The sequence below is a fragment of the Chrysoperla carnea genome, chromosome 4 (assembly GCF_905475395.1).
Source record: "Chrysoperla carnea chromosome 4, inChrCarn1.1, whole genome shotgun sequence".
NCBI classification, from domain to species: Eukaryota; Metazoa; Arthropoda; class Insecta; order Neuroptera; family Chrysopidae; genus Chrysoperla; species Chrysoperla carnea.
This window is the reverse complement of record NC_058340.1, coordinates 10,335,321-10,352,511: the sequence shown is the minus strand read 5'-3', so window position 1 is coordinate 10,352,511 and position 17,191 is coordinate 10,335,321. Positions and strand designations below refer to the sequence as shown.

Below are 17,191 nucleotides of genomic sequence, written 5' to 3'. Positions count from 1 at the left end.
CGGCGTTTTACAAATTATTTACATTTACAAGTTATTAAATTGTTCCAATAAAACTGTGTCTCGTGACATGAACAATAAATTTTAAAAACTTAACCATATGAGAACTATTTATGAAAATTTTGTGTTTTCACAGTATTCTTAACTTTTTTATTAGTGCAAGTGAAAATTACCAATAAATTAATTTAATTAATAAAAAAATTAGTGTTCGAACAATAAACTTGAAAAAAAAATTTTTGTGTTCAAAGTGTTAAAAAATAAAAAAGTAATAAAAACATTAAAAATAATTAAAAAGTAATTTACAACAACCCACAATAACAGTCTACGGACTGTTTGATTTTCTATAAGCGTATTTAACAAATTCAAGACGCGGTCCGACGAGCTGAACCCGGTGGAGCGCGGCTATACGACGGCATCTCCGTGGCCGGCGTTGTCGCTGCCCGGAGGTCCCGTAGATTTAGATCCTGTGACAGCAGCTTGGGGTCGTAAACTGTATCCACCGCCTGGAGTTGGCACCGGACCCACACGTGTGGGAACCGGTGTCACACCAGGTAGTTTAATGTTTGGCTTACATCATCATCAAGATGCTGCAACGGCTGCTGGATTGCATCATCATCATCAACCACGCGGTCCAGTTACCAGTTTAAAGGAGGAACCACTCAGTGGATCACAACTTGCTGCAGCACGGTCATGGATGCAACCCGCTGTTGTTGATCAAAGCAGGTTAGTTACCTTTATACACTTGTATTCTATCGAGATAAGGTGCAGTTTTAATAAAAATTAATTTATGGTTGCTTCAAATTACAAGATAAGACAACGTAATCTAAGTAGATACTACTGTTTGAAAAAAATTAAAAAAATCTTAGATAATCTAAACTTTCTCTTAAAATTAGTTCATATTGTAACTACATATTCGTCAAATATTTGTTTATTTAAAAACTATAAAAAATTGTCTTCTAAAAATAATTTCATAAATAAAAATTATTGATTTTCAGAAAATATTCTAAAAAAATTATTATTCCTTAATTAATTTCGTTTAAAATAATTCTTTTGTAAATAAATTTCCAAAAAGAAAATTTATAAGTTATATTTTCTCATTTCCGTCGGCAAGCTGAATTGTCGAAATTTTAATTATTTATTTTTTCCCTAAAATTTAATATGTAATCTATTTGTTCGATTATAAGAATATAAAAAATTGATAAATTAATGAAATAATTTAATTACTTAATCGTAAAAAAATTAATTTTTGCACTATTATGTGTTTTGAAAATTCGAAACATATTTAATTAACTTGAACGATGAAGAATATCAATAAAAATACAAATAAAAAAAAAATATTAAATTCGATTAAGAAGACATTGGCCATTACTATGAATAGCACATTTTATATTAATTTGAATTTTTGAAATGTTAGAATAAATATCGAGTAAACAACATAAGACGAATCTTAACATGAAAATATTATTGTTATTGTTTAGTATCAAATATATAAAATATCAAAACAAAATCCTGTTCTGACGTTTTGTTTACGAGAGAAAACTTGAAAAATTTTTTTTTTGGATACAAAACAGTTCCTACTTAACCGAATAAAAATATATTTAGCTTCTAAGTAAACAAGTATTTTGAAAATAAAAAATGCAGGAAAATTTAAATTTAATTAATAATCATGAACTTTAAAATTAATCAATAAATTCCCTAATGAATTTTTATAACATTTCCTTAAAGAAACAATAATGCAGTATTACTATTGCGCTTAGCGTTAATATAAAATTCGATATATTCTATCTTACTTCTTCATTTTCCGATATCCCAACAAACATATTTCAAAATGTGTCACTATTGAAAATATGAAGATCTTATCTGAAACAATGGAATTCAATGTTTATATACATCCTCTCAGGAGAGAGGGTTACTTTTCACAAAATTTAAAAAAGGTCAACTTTCAAGTAACTTAAAATTGGTTTTGATTAAGTAAAATTTATGTTTTTATTTACTAATACTTCTCTTACATCTCATACTTAAGAAAAATATTTAATGTAAGAAAAATATTTAATAATCAATTTTTTTTTACATTATAAAATTATAATAATCGCAAAAACAGTTGATTTTTTAATGGGTTTTAATTAAATGGATTTATTTCCAAACATTTTTAACATAAAATATTTTTATCGCAGAGATATTTTTAACGAATTATTTTAATATTCTGCAAATATTTCTTTTTGAATTACAAGATAACGTCAGGAATTATGTTAAAAATCGTTTGGAAGTATGTTATGTTAATGTTAAAAAAAATTTAATTATAATAATTTAATAATTAATTTTAATTTGATTTTAAATTGGATGTAATACCCTGACGTAATTTCCATAATTGAATATCTGGTTTCATAATTATGAACAAAATGACAATAAAAAACTATTATTTTATTTGAATTTCTGCGAATAATCAAAGCATACTAAAACCTCGTGATTAAAAATTCAAGATAATAACAAAATATATTCATTTTGAAAATGGTGACGTTAATGGTTTAAATGGTAATTTATAAATAATTCTCGCACCGGTATTTATTATATTGCTAGCTGTGGACCGCCCGCTTTGTTGATAAATTATAGCTCATGTGTTATTCTGACGTATGAGCTATATTGACAAGTTTTTTTTTCAAAAGCATTAAGCAGTTTTTGCATGAAAGCGTAACAAACAAATAAACAAACAACCTTACTTTCACATTTATAATATATAGGGATAGATATAGTTCATTAAAGTAAAATAATGAGAAAATTATGAAAATATAGCCAACTATTCGATGTATTCAATGAGAAGAAAAAATTATATATCACAAAGATTCGTTTTGGTTCTGCTGGTATTGAAATTCAAACACCTATTTTATAGTGGTTTTTAAAAAGCTTAAGTTAAAAGTATGATATCTATAGCCAACCCGGCTGGCTCAGTTTATTAAAACCAATTCCGTACAAGTAAGCTTAGGGTAGCGGGTTTAATTTCCGCGGTTCCAAAAAAAAATTTCATTAATACTTGTGATGGGTACTGACCCTCTCCAATAAGCTGATAGTCCGTGAATTATTAGCGGAATGGTGTGGTATCACATATCACAAAAAAAATTCTGAAGTAAACGTGGGTGTCGAAATTTTGAAAAAAGATGGTTTTTTTGTTTCCGACCCAAAATGTCCCTTAAAAACCCTGCTTATGTTGGAAAAGATAGATTATCATTGATCTTCGCTCAGCCTACAGGGTGTCCAAAGGCGAAAGCACGAACAAAAACAATATTGAAGAAACTTTATAAGTTGAACAGAATATCAATTTCCAAACTCGATTTCTAAGTAAAACGTTATAAAATCAGTGTTAGAGTATCGAAAAGCTGATTAAATTCTGAAAAAATTAGAATTGAATTATTTTCTGATTCAAATAATACACCTACATATACGGTACACTTGTTACTAAAATTTTTTGTTGATAAATTCCATCCTTCTGTACGGTTTATTCGGAGAACAGATGAAAAATATATTTGTTTTCAAGATTTTATTTGCCACAAAAAAATTTTATCAGCCACTGGTTTCCGAGCAAACCAAAGCTTGATATTAAACAAATCAAGTCAAAATATAATAATAATTATTAATGTTGTTGATTTAAAAATGTATATTTAAATTTTATTCGCTAATTTTTTTTTTATAAAAAAATCTAAAACAACATTTTGTTAATGGACAGATTGAGAATTTAATGTGGTTATGGTCAATAATTTTCAAAATTTATGGTAATTTAATGTCTCTTCAACATCTACACCGCATGCATATATTATTTAAACTTTACTTACATTAATTTATTTACATGTTTAAATTTTAAAATATTCACAATTTTTGCAAAAGTTTTGAATAGCTAAGATAAGAATACCTGTAGGGGAAACTGAGGCAGAGTGAAACAAAAAAAATGTTATTGAGGTTTTAAAAACAAAATATTCAATGTGTAAAACATTAAAAATAAATATTTTTTTTAAAGAATATATCAATTTGAGAAATATGTTTTCAAGCTAATGTTATTGGAACTTCTTCGATATGAAATTTTTTTTGCACAATGAAATAAGGATCGTCTTATAGTGATACAATACGAATGCCAGATCAATGAGTAATATTGTGAGCACAAAATTACAATTAAGAGTAAAACAAATTTTTACTTTTTATAATCCACAGTAAAAATTAAATTATGCTTTATGATACGAGCGACCTTCAGAAAAAACTCCATTTTTTTAGTTTCTATGTAAGGTGTTGATATTAAAAATTGTTTGTAACACTCAATATCTTTCCTCTTTCAACTAAGAAGTTTACCTTTTATACCATGTATATATGTAATAGTATATTAAGTTTAGTACCAAGTTTGTAAACTTAAAAATATTGATGCTACAAACAAAATTTTGATATAGGTTATCATAAAATCCCCTAATTAGTCCATTTCCGTTTGTCTGTCCGCCTGTCTGTCTGTCAACACGATAACTCAAAAACGAAAAGAGATATCAAGCTGAAATTTTTATAGCGTCAAAAGTACTCAGAACTTTAAAAGTGAGGTCGAGTTCGTAAATGAGTAACATGAGTTAATTGGGTCTTGGGTCCGTAGGACCCATCTTGTAAACCGTTAGAGATAAAACAAAAGTTTAAATGTAAAAAATGTTCCTTATAAAAAAATAAACAACTTTTGTTTGAAACTTTTTTTCGTAAATATCACTATTTACCCGCGAGGGCGCAAATTGTATAGTATGTATTTTATGGTAATATCATTTATGTATGTGTGACATGTATGTATGTGCAATGTGACAGTGTAATCAACACTGTCTATACATGTTTTGTTTTACTTTGCCTTATAAGAACATTTGATATGAAACATATATCAACAAAATGCGAACATTCTAAATAACTAAACAATACACTCATCAAAGGAAAACGGTAGCTGCATTGAAATACTTGGTAACAAATTTATGGACATCAATCTGAAATTTCCTGGGGATAGATGCCTATATTACTGTTGTTTCTCTATGCCCGTGTCTCGACTGTTCCCGACATTCCTCTAATTTATTCAAATTTTAATTTTAGTCGTCACAAAACACACCTCCGATCATTCTAAACAGCACACTTCTAAACAGCACACTTCCGAACAACTTTTTTTTGGTTCTAAAATAAATAAAAAAACATATCTAATAAGTATGTACACTCTGTGCCATAAATAACGGATATATACAGATATATACGTAAATCCATGATTTTTTATGGCACAGAGTATACACATTTATTTCAACATTTTTAGATTTCATAAAATCTATTTCATCTCGTTGTTAAAGAAATTGGGACGTTGTATAAGTATATCGAAATATACACTTAAAAAAAGTATTCAGCGCAAGAAAATTAAATAAACAATCGTGGTAAGAAAAAAGTGTTTTAGTTTGGAAAATTTCCACAGTTGTTTATTAGGTTGTAAAAACTTCATTTAAAAAAATCGGCCACTCAGGTGGGGGTGCTTAACCACTTTTTTAGGGGAAAGTTAAGGGGTTTTAATCAGTTTTTTACAAAATACAAAAAAAATAATTTCAATGATTTACTAAATGGAAAAACTAATTTATTTTTAACACACAGAAATTCGAACAAAAATTTATTCATAACCTTCATAAATTATATGAATGATGTCATAAAATAATATGTCACGAAATTCATATTGAGGTGATAAAAACAAGAAATCAAACATGTAGAAATACGATCAAAATATTTGTTATTGTAAATTACTACAATCATTTTATGATTTTTTGAAACTCCTAACTTAAATTTTAAAAAGGTAGGCTATTTCAAGGCCACCAGGTTGATTTATTTTTAAAAATGTCAAAATAAACCACTTGTCATTGTTAACGAATATAAAACTACGACTTAAAAATGTTTATTTTAGTACTACTTACATTAAAACAATCTTATACGCATGTTTACCTTAAGATGTATTGTGAAGGAAGATGGTCTAGGAAGAGCTATAGTTTCGCCATCTGTGAGAATATTATACGAAAGTATCAGAAATCTTAGTTGGTAAACTAGGTAGAAAGAAATTTTTATGTATAAACAGAAACATTATTATGAATGTGTGGGTAAAATATGTACACATATGAGTAAATGCTTTTTAAAAAATTTTTAACTAAAATATGAAAATTTCAAACAAAATTTTTAACGTCTTGTTTAGTTTGAAATAAGATAGTATTTTTGAAAAAAGCTCATACTTTTTCATTATGACTAAAGCAATTAATAGTTTTGACTGTCAAAATTATTCAATAACGCTACCCACGTAAGAATAACAAGGACACAACTATAATCTAACATTCATTTACAAGAAACTGAAATGCGAAAAAAATTTTATAGTAAAACATTTCCGAAAATGAATTTATTGGCAATGTTGGAATAAACATAACTTGTTGTTTAATTACTCAGGTGAAAATTTATTAAATATTGATATCGGCTCAGTGGCCGAGCGAGTAAAGGTGCTATCGCCTTTATCCCTTTGACTACTGACTGGGACATTGCGGGTTTGAATCCAGGTAGCATAGCCGCCGACTCCTAAATAATAAATTTAATTGTATAAATAATCTTTATAATACATAAAAACAGAAGCATCATGATGTAGGTGGCCTTCGTTATAGATCTTTCTAAAAAATTTCATTAAAAATTGATCAACAAATTTCAAAATATTAGGTTATACTTTGAACATGCAACATTCTCGCTTATACTCCATTTTAGGAAAATTTCAATTGTACGGATCAGGATATCATTTTGTTCTATAACTCTTCTAAATTTGACCTTGTTTTCATTGGAATTTCATAGTAGATTTAAATATATTGAATTAATTTGATTAAATCGTAGTAATTCAAATAAGCCCTTATTATAATTGAACGTGATGAATGAACTTTAACTAATTATAAAATTACATAAATTCACGATAAACTACCCACTATAACACACAAAATAAATTTCATATTTAATAATAATAATAATAAAAAAGTAATAACATTAACAAATAAATTATAAGCAAACAATATAATATTAAATAGGTTTTGGATGATAGTGGTCCATACATATAGGTATCTACATTACCTACCCTTCACATGGCATTGGCAGCCAGAACACATCATGTTTTGCTACCAATTAACCATATAACAACAATATAAATGACAAACTGTATATAACCAAACATTAATAATTTATTAATATTATTATTAGTAAAATATAATATATTGTATCAAAAACTAACTAGGTATAACGGGTACAAGGAAAAACCGGTTGAAAAATTAACGTTGTTCTCAGTCTTTGATTAGTTTCACAGGTCCATCTTATTCGTTCAATTGTTTTTTAGTTAGCTGTAAGATTCGGTTTTTTTTCTATAATAATAGAAAAGTTTCATTTGTTTGCCACAAATTCATATATAAATGAAAGAATCTGAAGTCCATTAAGTAATTTTTTTTTAAATTAATAATTTCATTTTTGTATTAATTATTAAAAAAAAGTTATATTTTTGATTAAAAAAAGGGACATATTAACCCCCGTTGAAGGAATATATTAACCACTGTGAGCCTATCGGTTTCTATGGAAATTTGCGTTATAATATAGTGAAAGCCAGCTAAGAAACAAACCATTAATCACTATTCATGTCATTTTATCATTTCTACGTGCGATGGCGTTACGAAAGGGAAGTGCTGACGTCACTATAGTTGGAATTTATAGCTTAGAAAAACCATTTTCAATTGTAAAATTACCTAAAAAATCAATTTGGAATGGATTTTTTTAACTTGTTGACTTGTTACATACTTGACAGCGTAAATCTTACGCGGGTATTGAATTTACTTTAGAAAGTTTTTGTTTACAAAATATCAACATCTATGATAGACATTTTTTTTGAAAACCGAATTTATTTCAATAGCAAAAATTTTCTATAAATGAATAAACCACTCTGGAAGAAGCTGTGCATTCAATTTCTGTTTAAAAAGGTGCTTCGAAACAAAAATGTTACCTTTTCCATTTAAATTGTTCAAGTTTCGAGCATTTGTTAAGTTAAAAAAATAGCATCTATATCCCTTAGTATCACCGGCTTAAAGCTCCGTCAGTATCAACTAGTTTTAAACAATTAAAACTTTTGACCAGGCAAACATTTTCCAGGACAATTCTGTACCTTATGGATGCAGCGTAAAAAGGAATTTCTGTTAAAAGATTTAAGACCTTAGATATAGCTTTCGGAAATAAGAGAATATTGGGCAGATGATGATCATTACATACCATACTATATTTAGACCATCTCGGCTGGCGTACGGTTAGTCTCTACTATAGCAGAGGTATGATGGTGGTATCCTATTATTTAAAATAATGATAATTTTATCAAGTAATACATTATTATTACATATTCAAAATACATTTAACCAATATAACAAATAATATATGTGATGTGGATAACGGAATGGGACGGGGGGGGTGGGTTGGTTGGAGTTTATATAATGATGTGGTAATCCATTTTTCAAAAAATTTGAACCAATACTTATGCACACATGTCAATATTATATTATTTATAATAAAAAAACACTAAGTTTAAAAAAAGTCCCGATAAATTTTGTGGGTACGGTATCCTAAACTCCCACTTGAAACATATCTAACAACACACTCCATTAAATTCCCTTTTTTCTTTGAGCCTTCTCCAAACTGATCCGATTTTGAGGATCATGGACAATTTTTTAGTTTTTCTGGGTACGAATCACTAAACTCGCGTTTGAAACATAGCTAAGAACGCTCTCTATTAAATTTCCTTTCAAACGAAACAAAAAATGATCAAAATCGGTTCATCCGTTTAAGTGCTATGATGCCACTGACAAATAGACACACACACATAGCGGTCAATCTAATAACACCCCCAGTTCCTATTTCGGGGGTTAAAATCATTTAATCGTAAAAAAGCGTGGGGTGCTAGATTTCAATTATTGTAAATACTTCAGTGATATTGGTAAAGTAAAGTTATTATATGTAAAAAAGCACCCCAGTCTTTTTAAGGATAAAATTATTTATTACTTACTCTATTTTGAATTTATTAGAAATTATTTTCTACTTTTTAGCTCAGCTAGTTGCAAAGGCGTGATTTTTTTTTGTTTTACAAATATTATTTGTTTCCTACATTTTACTTTAGCTAGCTACAAAAGCGTGATTTTTAGTTTCTTCAACTATTATTTATTAATATTATATATATAATGTTCTATGCGCTTCCACCAAAATTAAATGAATTATTATAAAATCGTTAATACTGAAGATCGTGATAGGACAAATACTACAGGATAATCGGACAAATTTATTAAATTTCTTTACTATCAACGATCTTTGATATATGTGCAATGTTTAAATTCAATTTGACGTTTTGAAGTGGCTGAAAATCTCGTTCAAAGATTCCGTAACATAGATACAAAAAGCCTATTAAAAAGTATAATAGAATGGTACAATTAAAACAGAATGAAAGTGTATGTAGTATATTGGTGTAATATAATAATAATATATGCGAATACATCACCAATTTTCACAAAACTTCCCAATCCCACTTTTTGTAATGGCCATGCATACTCTAACAACTACAATTGTTGTTATATTATTATATATGTTTTAAATAAATTGCCGATTAGTCGCATTTTGTTTTATGCTATCCACAATAATGGTCACTCAATACTATACTACACAAGGCTTTATGTTATATACGATAGTCAATATATCTACTAGTAGGTATCTACCTAATACTTTGCAGTAGATACTCATGTATATAGACGGAACCATAATGTGTAAACAATTGATATAGCCACGTTGTTTTTTCTGACGGGGTCAAATCAGCAATTTTCTGATTCAGTTCAATTATTATATTCCTTGAGTATAATAAAATTTGATCATATTCGTTGTGTGCGTAGTCATGGTAGGGACAATAAAATCGATGCCAGCGCTTCCAGTGAAAAATTTTGGCGTTAAAGGGGGCTGTTATTACTAATTTGCAGTTCTTTACATGTTAATGTTATAGAAATGTCAAATTAAAATTATTGTAAAACACGAATTAATTAAACTTAATGCATTAAAAATTGTGAAAATAAGAAATCAAATTGTACAAATATTATTTTTCAAATGTAAATTATCATAATTATTTATTTAAATTTGTGAGACAAAAAAATTAAATTTTCAATGTAAGTCTTAAATGCAATCCATACAATTATATATGCATCCATACAATTCTATAATTAAAGTAGTGTATCGTTACCATGGAAACGAAACTCACGCACGGAGCGAATAGAAAAATGTGATTAGTGTTATTTGATTCCATCAAATCAATTCTTTAAATATTTCAAAATTGTATACCTATTTTGCGTATTCGGTACCTCTCTAATTATGAATCTTGTTTCGATATATTATGAGCTCAATTAAGATAACTTTGATAATGTTATCATTTTTAAGATTAAAATAATTACATTGATATTTTTATTATAATGATTTAAAAATATAAATTTATTTAAAACATCTTCATTCTTTTAAAAGAGTTTTAAAATTAAACCAAAACGAGTTTCTGGTACTTCTTTTAATGCTTCTATCATTGGATTTTGTAATTTTATAATTATCTTACAATTAATTATATTGATTTATATAGAAATCATTTAATTTAAAGAAAGAAAAAAGTAATTTATCTTATAGTTACTCGTATTTTTAATCGAATATTAATTATACTTCGTTCAATATCAAAAATGATATCAGTGAAATGACCACCACTGGACCTTCGATGGCAGTTTATTTACGTTTAACATTGCAGGTCTGTTAAAAAAAAATCTATAAATAGAAATCCATTCGCTAATTTTTGATTGAACTCAAACTACGATGATACTCTCCATTTGCCCTATATCCAACTCTTACAGTCTCTTCGAACTTCTCCACAATAATGCGAGATGTTCGCTTACTAGAACGATTAAATTGGCCATAATCTTCCCGTTAAAGTCCTTATACAGTTCTAACCGATTTTTTATTTTTGTAACAAGCGAACAATTTAAAAATTGAGCGTTAGTTGAATGACACGCTGTGCTCGCAAGGCGGCCGTTGGACTCGACTCCACGTTACAGAAAATCCATGAATTGTAAAGCCAGTCTGAGCGAACATGAACGCGAGGTTGTACTATACATACAAAAATTTTAATATTTGCAAAACTATTAATTTCTAATGAAAATCTAAAAAAATATCCACCAAAAACTTTATACCTATAATGAAGTTTGATGAACTACTTGGACATGAATTTGAAGATCAAAAATTGTTATACATTTTTATTTAGTAGTCAATTGGAGACCAACAAAACTTCAATACAAATAGACGAAAATATACTAAATAGAGAAAGTATATGCTTATGTACAGGATGTCCTTCCACAAAAAGAGAAATGCCCATGTCCACAAAAAGAGAAATAAAATAAGCATGGCCAAAAGTATTGTTTTTAAAGTAGATATGTAATAAGTAATGTTTAAGGTAAACAATGTTTTTTCTATCACTCATAGAGAGAAAAAATCGTATAATTATATATGTAGAATCCTATAAAGCTGCAATAAGCGTGTAACAAATCTAAAATAAAATACGCTAATATCCAATTACCAGTACTTTTTGGTTGGAGTATTATCTATTTAAGTTCTATCACTGCAGTACTCGACGTCGTTTGTAAACAAATAGAATGAGAGGTGTCATGGGTCGACACCCGGTGGGAACATCGTCCTTTTGTTATGAATTAAGTTTTATTGAATAACAAGCACGATGAAAGAATGATAATAAAATTGTATTTAATGAGTTTTAGTTTATTATGTTATGAAAATAGACATTTTCCCATGTATAATTATTATAAAAACATAGAGAACTGAAAAAAAAATTTCGTTGATAATTTGAAAACTGTACACTCCACAGCAAAAAAGTGTATTCGCGAAAAATTATTAAAATTAGGGGTTTCAGACCTAGCAGTTTATATAAAAAGATGAAACAAGTAACGTCTAACAGTCAATTTTGATACTAAAAACTCGAATCAATGAAAATGGGTAGAATTTTGTCAGGTACAAATATAAGTATTTCACATTTATTTATTATTATTTATTTGTTCAGTAAATGTATAGCTTTCAAGTTGTTGGAAGAAAACCATTTTTTTTTATAAGTGTTTATTTTGAATTTTTCAATTCTCCAAAGGGTCTACAAGAGAGAAACTTTGACATATTATTTTACATTCTTTTAAATGCCTTTATCCAAATTTTCAAGTACTTCCTAAAACTATTAATTATAGAACTATATTATGAATTATAGAGTAAAATATGTATTCATTTCAAAATTGCTGTGTTATTAAGTTCCATATTTATTATTCGATACCGAAAACAAAACTTTGGTGATAATTCTAAATTTCTCTTCATCTGCTGGCATTTTATGAATAGAATTTGTTGAAACTTTGGTGTGTCAATTTGTACGCATATTTCGTTGGGCTTGCATATAGAACATATATTTATAAATAACATGCATGGATATATAAATACATGTATATCCTAGTGAAATTGACCACAGGAAACAAACGAGCTAAAAACTGACATAAACACCGCCATTATCTGATTTGCGAATGACTATAAATATTGAAGGTAGTAACCTCGATTATACTATAGTGGAGGCACCAACGTATTATATACAGGTGTTTCACTGTGTGTTACATACTAATTGCCTCATTTATCAAAGTATATAAACTAACACCAATTTAAATACTAAACTGCGGCACTGTATGTTTAACTACTAGCAACTTTAGCTTTCGAGCTTTAACAACACCATCTATGGGTGGGATATGTTACAATGTTACAAACAAAAATTTAAATTACATTAATTTAATTAGACTGCTCACAATTTTTAATACACTTTTCGTCAATAAACTTGTCAGTATCTTTAACATGAATTCATAAGATGCAATTTAGTCTTTTTAATTTATAGATTATTAAACCGTGAATTCATGCTGTCCCGAAAATTTCAATACAGTACTATAGTTTTTTTAATAGAATGTAATATAAATTCCAATTTTTTTCTAACACTATCTCACATAAAATTGGAGCGTACCATAAACGAGAAAATTTTGTACTTATATTTACAAATTTAACAACTGTTACTGAAGTTAATTTTTAGTTTAGATCATCCAGGCCTGGGATTTTCTATGCCAATCTGGGATATCAACTCTTAAAGCGAAGACTATGATTGTTTACCTTTTCTACCTTTCTATAAAAAATACCATAATTAATCCAAATTTTCAAATAATTTTTTGTCTTTGCAAATTTTTACTAATTGTATTGAAGGAAAAAATGTTTCCAATAGCTTAGTTTATTAAAGCCCAAGAACCTGCTCATTTATTAGATGTCAGATTAGTACGTGAAAAACCCGAGCTTGTTCTTCTGCACGTGTATTGAGAGTTTTATTTCTTTAGAGAAAACTTCTATCGTCATCATCGTCAGCAACATGATGACAATGATATAACAACAGATATAACATCTAGGAAACTACAACTTTTTTCAACCGAAAAAGGGACACCAATGCCATTACAATTAAAGCTGCACAATTAACCATTAACTAAGTGATTCTGTTCTTTGGTAACTTCTGATAACTGTTCATAGATAGTGTTAGATATAAAATTTGAAAAATATGATTAAATTATGAGAGTTTTGTATACATAGGTTAATTATTAAATTTTAATTATTCATACCATGAATATTTAAAAAATTATAAAAAAAAAACACTGTTATTCTTAATTTTTATATTCTAGTGTAAAACTTAATACACTAAATGTAAGTAGCAAAAGATAGCCTTATTATACTTTACTTTTCTACTTACACTAAATGTTCTACACCAAGACTAAAAGAACAATATTATGTCGCAACTTTTTACATAAACCGAAGTGAATTTTTAATCATTTAACACATCAAAAAGACAAAATTGTGTTTTTTTTTTTTAATATAAAAATGACAAATTAATTCATTGAAAATAAGAAATTGTATCCTATAGCTAGTTACCTTTGAAATCTATTAAGTAAAGATTATTTTGATATTTCTAAGTGTCACCAAAAAATTTGTTTATCTTTTCAAATTTAATAAAAAACTATATGATCAAACTATTTTACGCCTTTTTTATAACAGTAATAAATAATTCCTGTCAACATGTATTTACAATAAAATGCCTTATAAATGACATGTAATTAATGTTTGTTATTACAAATTAAGAATTTAACATATTAGGTATACTGATTTATATTATACGAACAGTAGTCAATGTAGCATCAGATATCATCCGCAACCGAGATACCTTTTTAAAAATTTATTTTAAACAAATTGATACGGTCAAATAATATGATACTCTAACCAAACCACTTCATTTACACACCAAAATATTATCTTTTTTTATTTTAAATCTATATACATTACCGCTCCAATTCATTAAAGTCATTTTAGTCCACAGTACAGCGCCTTTTTTAATAAATGTTTACTAGCAGAGTGACATTTCGTGTTTGTTATGAAAAATCTAAAAATATTACTTATTGTTGTTGTTTACATTTAATCATGCACACGATATTTACATCATGGTCTATTCGACTAATTTTGATATATAATATGTTACACATTCGTAAACTAAATATTGACAAATATTTTGTCTAGTAATCTTAATTAAAGAGAATTGAAAAAAATACACTCGAACCAGGACTCGAACCCGGACTTCTTGGATTCATGTCAAGAACATGAATGAAGAACATGAAGTCCGGGTTCGAGTCCTGGTTCGAGTGTATTTTTTTCAATTCTCTTTAGTTAATCTAAAAATAGTGTAATAAAATTAAATAATCATGGTGATAAAGAAAAAATGAATGCATCATTGAAATTTTCCACAGTTGTTTAATAATGTGTAAACACTTTGTACAAAAAAATCGATCTCTTAGGGCCGTACCTAGCCCCTTTTTTGGGTTTTAATCAGTTTTTTACAAATTACAAAAAAAAAACTATGTAATAATTTAAATATTTCAATTTGTGCACATTTTCCTATATTTTTCGACTTTATAACTACAAAATTGATCAAGATATGCCATCTCGAAGCCGTTAGTAATAAAATTAACAACTTTTAATTGAAGCATTCTTTCGTAAAAATCACTGTTTACCCGTTAGGGCACAACTTACGAAAAAACTTCGGTGTCCATTTTCTCCAAAACTATATAAAAAAGTGTGTTGATTTTTTAAAAAGTATGTTGATTTTCTAGAAGTACTACAATGTAAAAACCCGAGTACATAGATTATGAAGTGAAATGATAATAATACTAAATAAAAAATTTAAATAAATCCCCGTATTTCAATCTAGTCTGATCGATTCGTTTGTGGAATTGTAGCTACTAAACGAATGAACCGATTTTGATTTTTGTTTGTGATAAAGGTAAGTTCTTCGAGAATGTTCTATCTATGTTTCAGGAAAATCTGCTTAGTCGTTTGAAGATGTGATATCTTTTTTAGTTTTTATCGGAAACATCTCCTGAAACTCGTTCTTAAAACATAACTAACAACACTCTCAATAAAATTACATTTCAAAACAAAATCAAAATCGCTTGATTCATTCAGTAGCTACGATGCCACAGACAGACGCACATAAACACAGACTAAGGGAACATAGACTAATAGGTACGCTAAGGTTATAACACCACTCTTTCTTAACCAGGTACTTATTAACTTTGAATAGATAATAAGAATTAAAGTTTATATCGTTTCCTAGCAATCATTTGACGCCCATTCATATTTATTTTCAGTACACATGCAACAGAAGTTTTGAATTTTAAAACAAAAAATTATTAATTTTATGGTCTTGTTTTGAAAAACATTAGTTACGATTCTGGTATTTTTTGAAGTGTACATAATTGTCTAAAACAGTAAACAACTATCTTTATATACATGTATAGGATAGATACATTTAGATAAGTAAAAATAAACCACTAAATAAAACAAGTAAAAGAAACAATTGAATGAGTTAATTGTTGAAACACCATTAATAGCCAGTGTTGATTATTCTATCACATTACACATATACCTATACATGTTACACATGCATAACTGATAATCTCATATTAACACATACTATAAAATTTTTTACATTTAAACTTTTGTGTTATCTCTAATGGTTTACAAGATGGGTCCTATGGGCCCAAGACCCAATTGACCTATGCTGCTTATTTACGAACATTTACGAAAATTTCAGCTTTATATCTTTTTTCGTTTTTGAGTTATCGTGTTGGTAGACGGACGGACGGACATCCGAAAATGAACTAATTAAATGATTTGATGAACACCTATACCAAAATTTTTTTCGTAGCATCAATATTTTTAAGTGTTACAAACTTGGGACTAAACTTAATATACTATATATATTTCATATATACATGGTATAAAAATGTATATGTATTTTAATTATAAAATACAATTCTGGTAATAACCTGAATATTTTGGTAAAAAATAAGTTTATAATAACCAGATATTTTATATAACATTTTGTGTATTAATTAATAAGCATGTACAATGAATATTTTATATTGATAAAATTTGACGGACCATATCATAATTCTATTTGACAATATTTTGAAAGTAGCCAACTAAAAAACATACCTACTCAAAAAACACGTTTTCAATCACTTTGTATTTTTATATTTATTGTATTTGTCAATTTAATAGAACTATCTTTTCAAAAAAAATATGGTTGTCTATTTTAATCCACGCCTGAAAATGAAAATTGTGTAGGGAAAAATCATATTCAATGAATGAAATACACCTTCTTGATGAAGGAAACTTTTGGAAAACAGCAAAAGAATCGAGTTTTGTTAATAATAGTCATGAAGTGGATCAACATTACTGATAAAATTGGAATTTAATTGATTAAATTAATTTTTCTTTATATTCCTTTTCGTTATAAATTAGAATGATAGATAAAAAAAACCAAAACACACTCATATGATAATTTCACACAGTTTTGTTTAACGTAACGGAGCTCCTTGGGTAAGGACAACTAGATTGCTAAGACAGCCCATCACCTATGTTTTTAAATTAAGTATTTTTTCAGTTCAGAACCATTTTAATAAGGCAAGTTTATAAAATTTGTATTACCAGTGAA

At 27.7% G+C, this 17,191-nt stretch overlaps 1 protein-coding gene across 1 annotated transcript in view; it reads left to right on the top strand.

Moving 5' to 3' along the window:
* Positions 1 to 315: 315 nt before the first annotated feature.
* The window catches only part of LOC123298541 (transcription factor collier-like), a 100,961-nt gene continuing 84,085 nt past the window's right edge, over positions 316 to 17,191 (top strand). Inside the window, exon 1 of the mRNA XM_044880572.1 lies at positions 316 to 720. Within this exon, the coding sequence (XP_044736507.1) occupies positions 557 to 720 (164 nt within the window). The 5' untranslated portion in view covers positions 316 to 556. The remainder of the gene's footprint in view (positions 721 to 17,191) is intronic.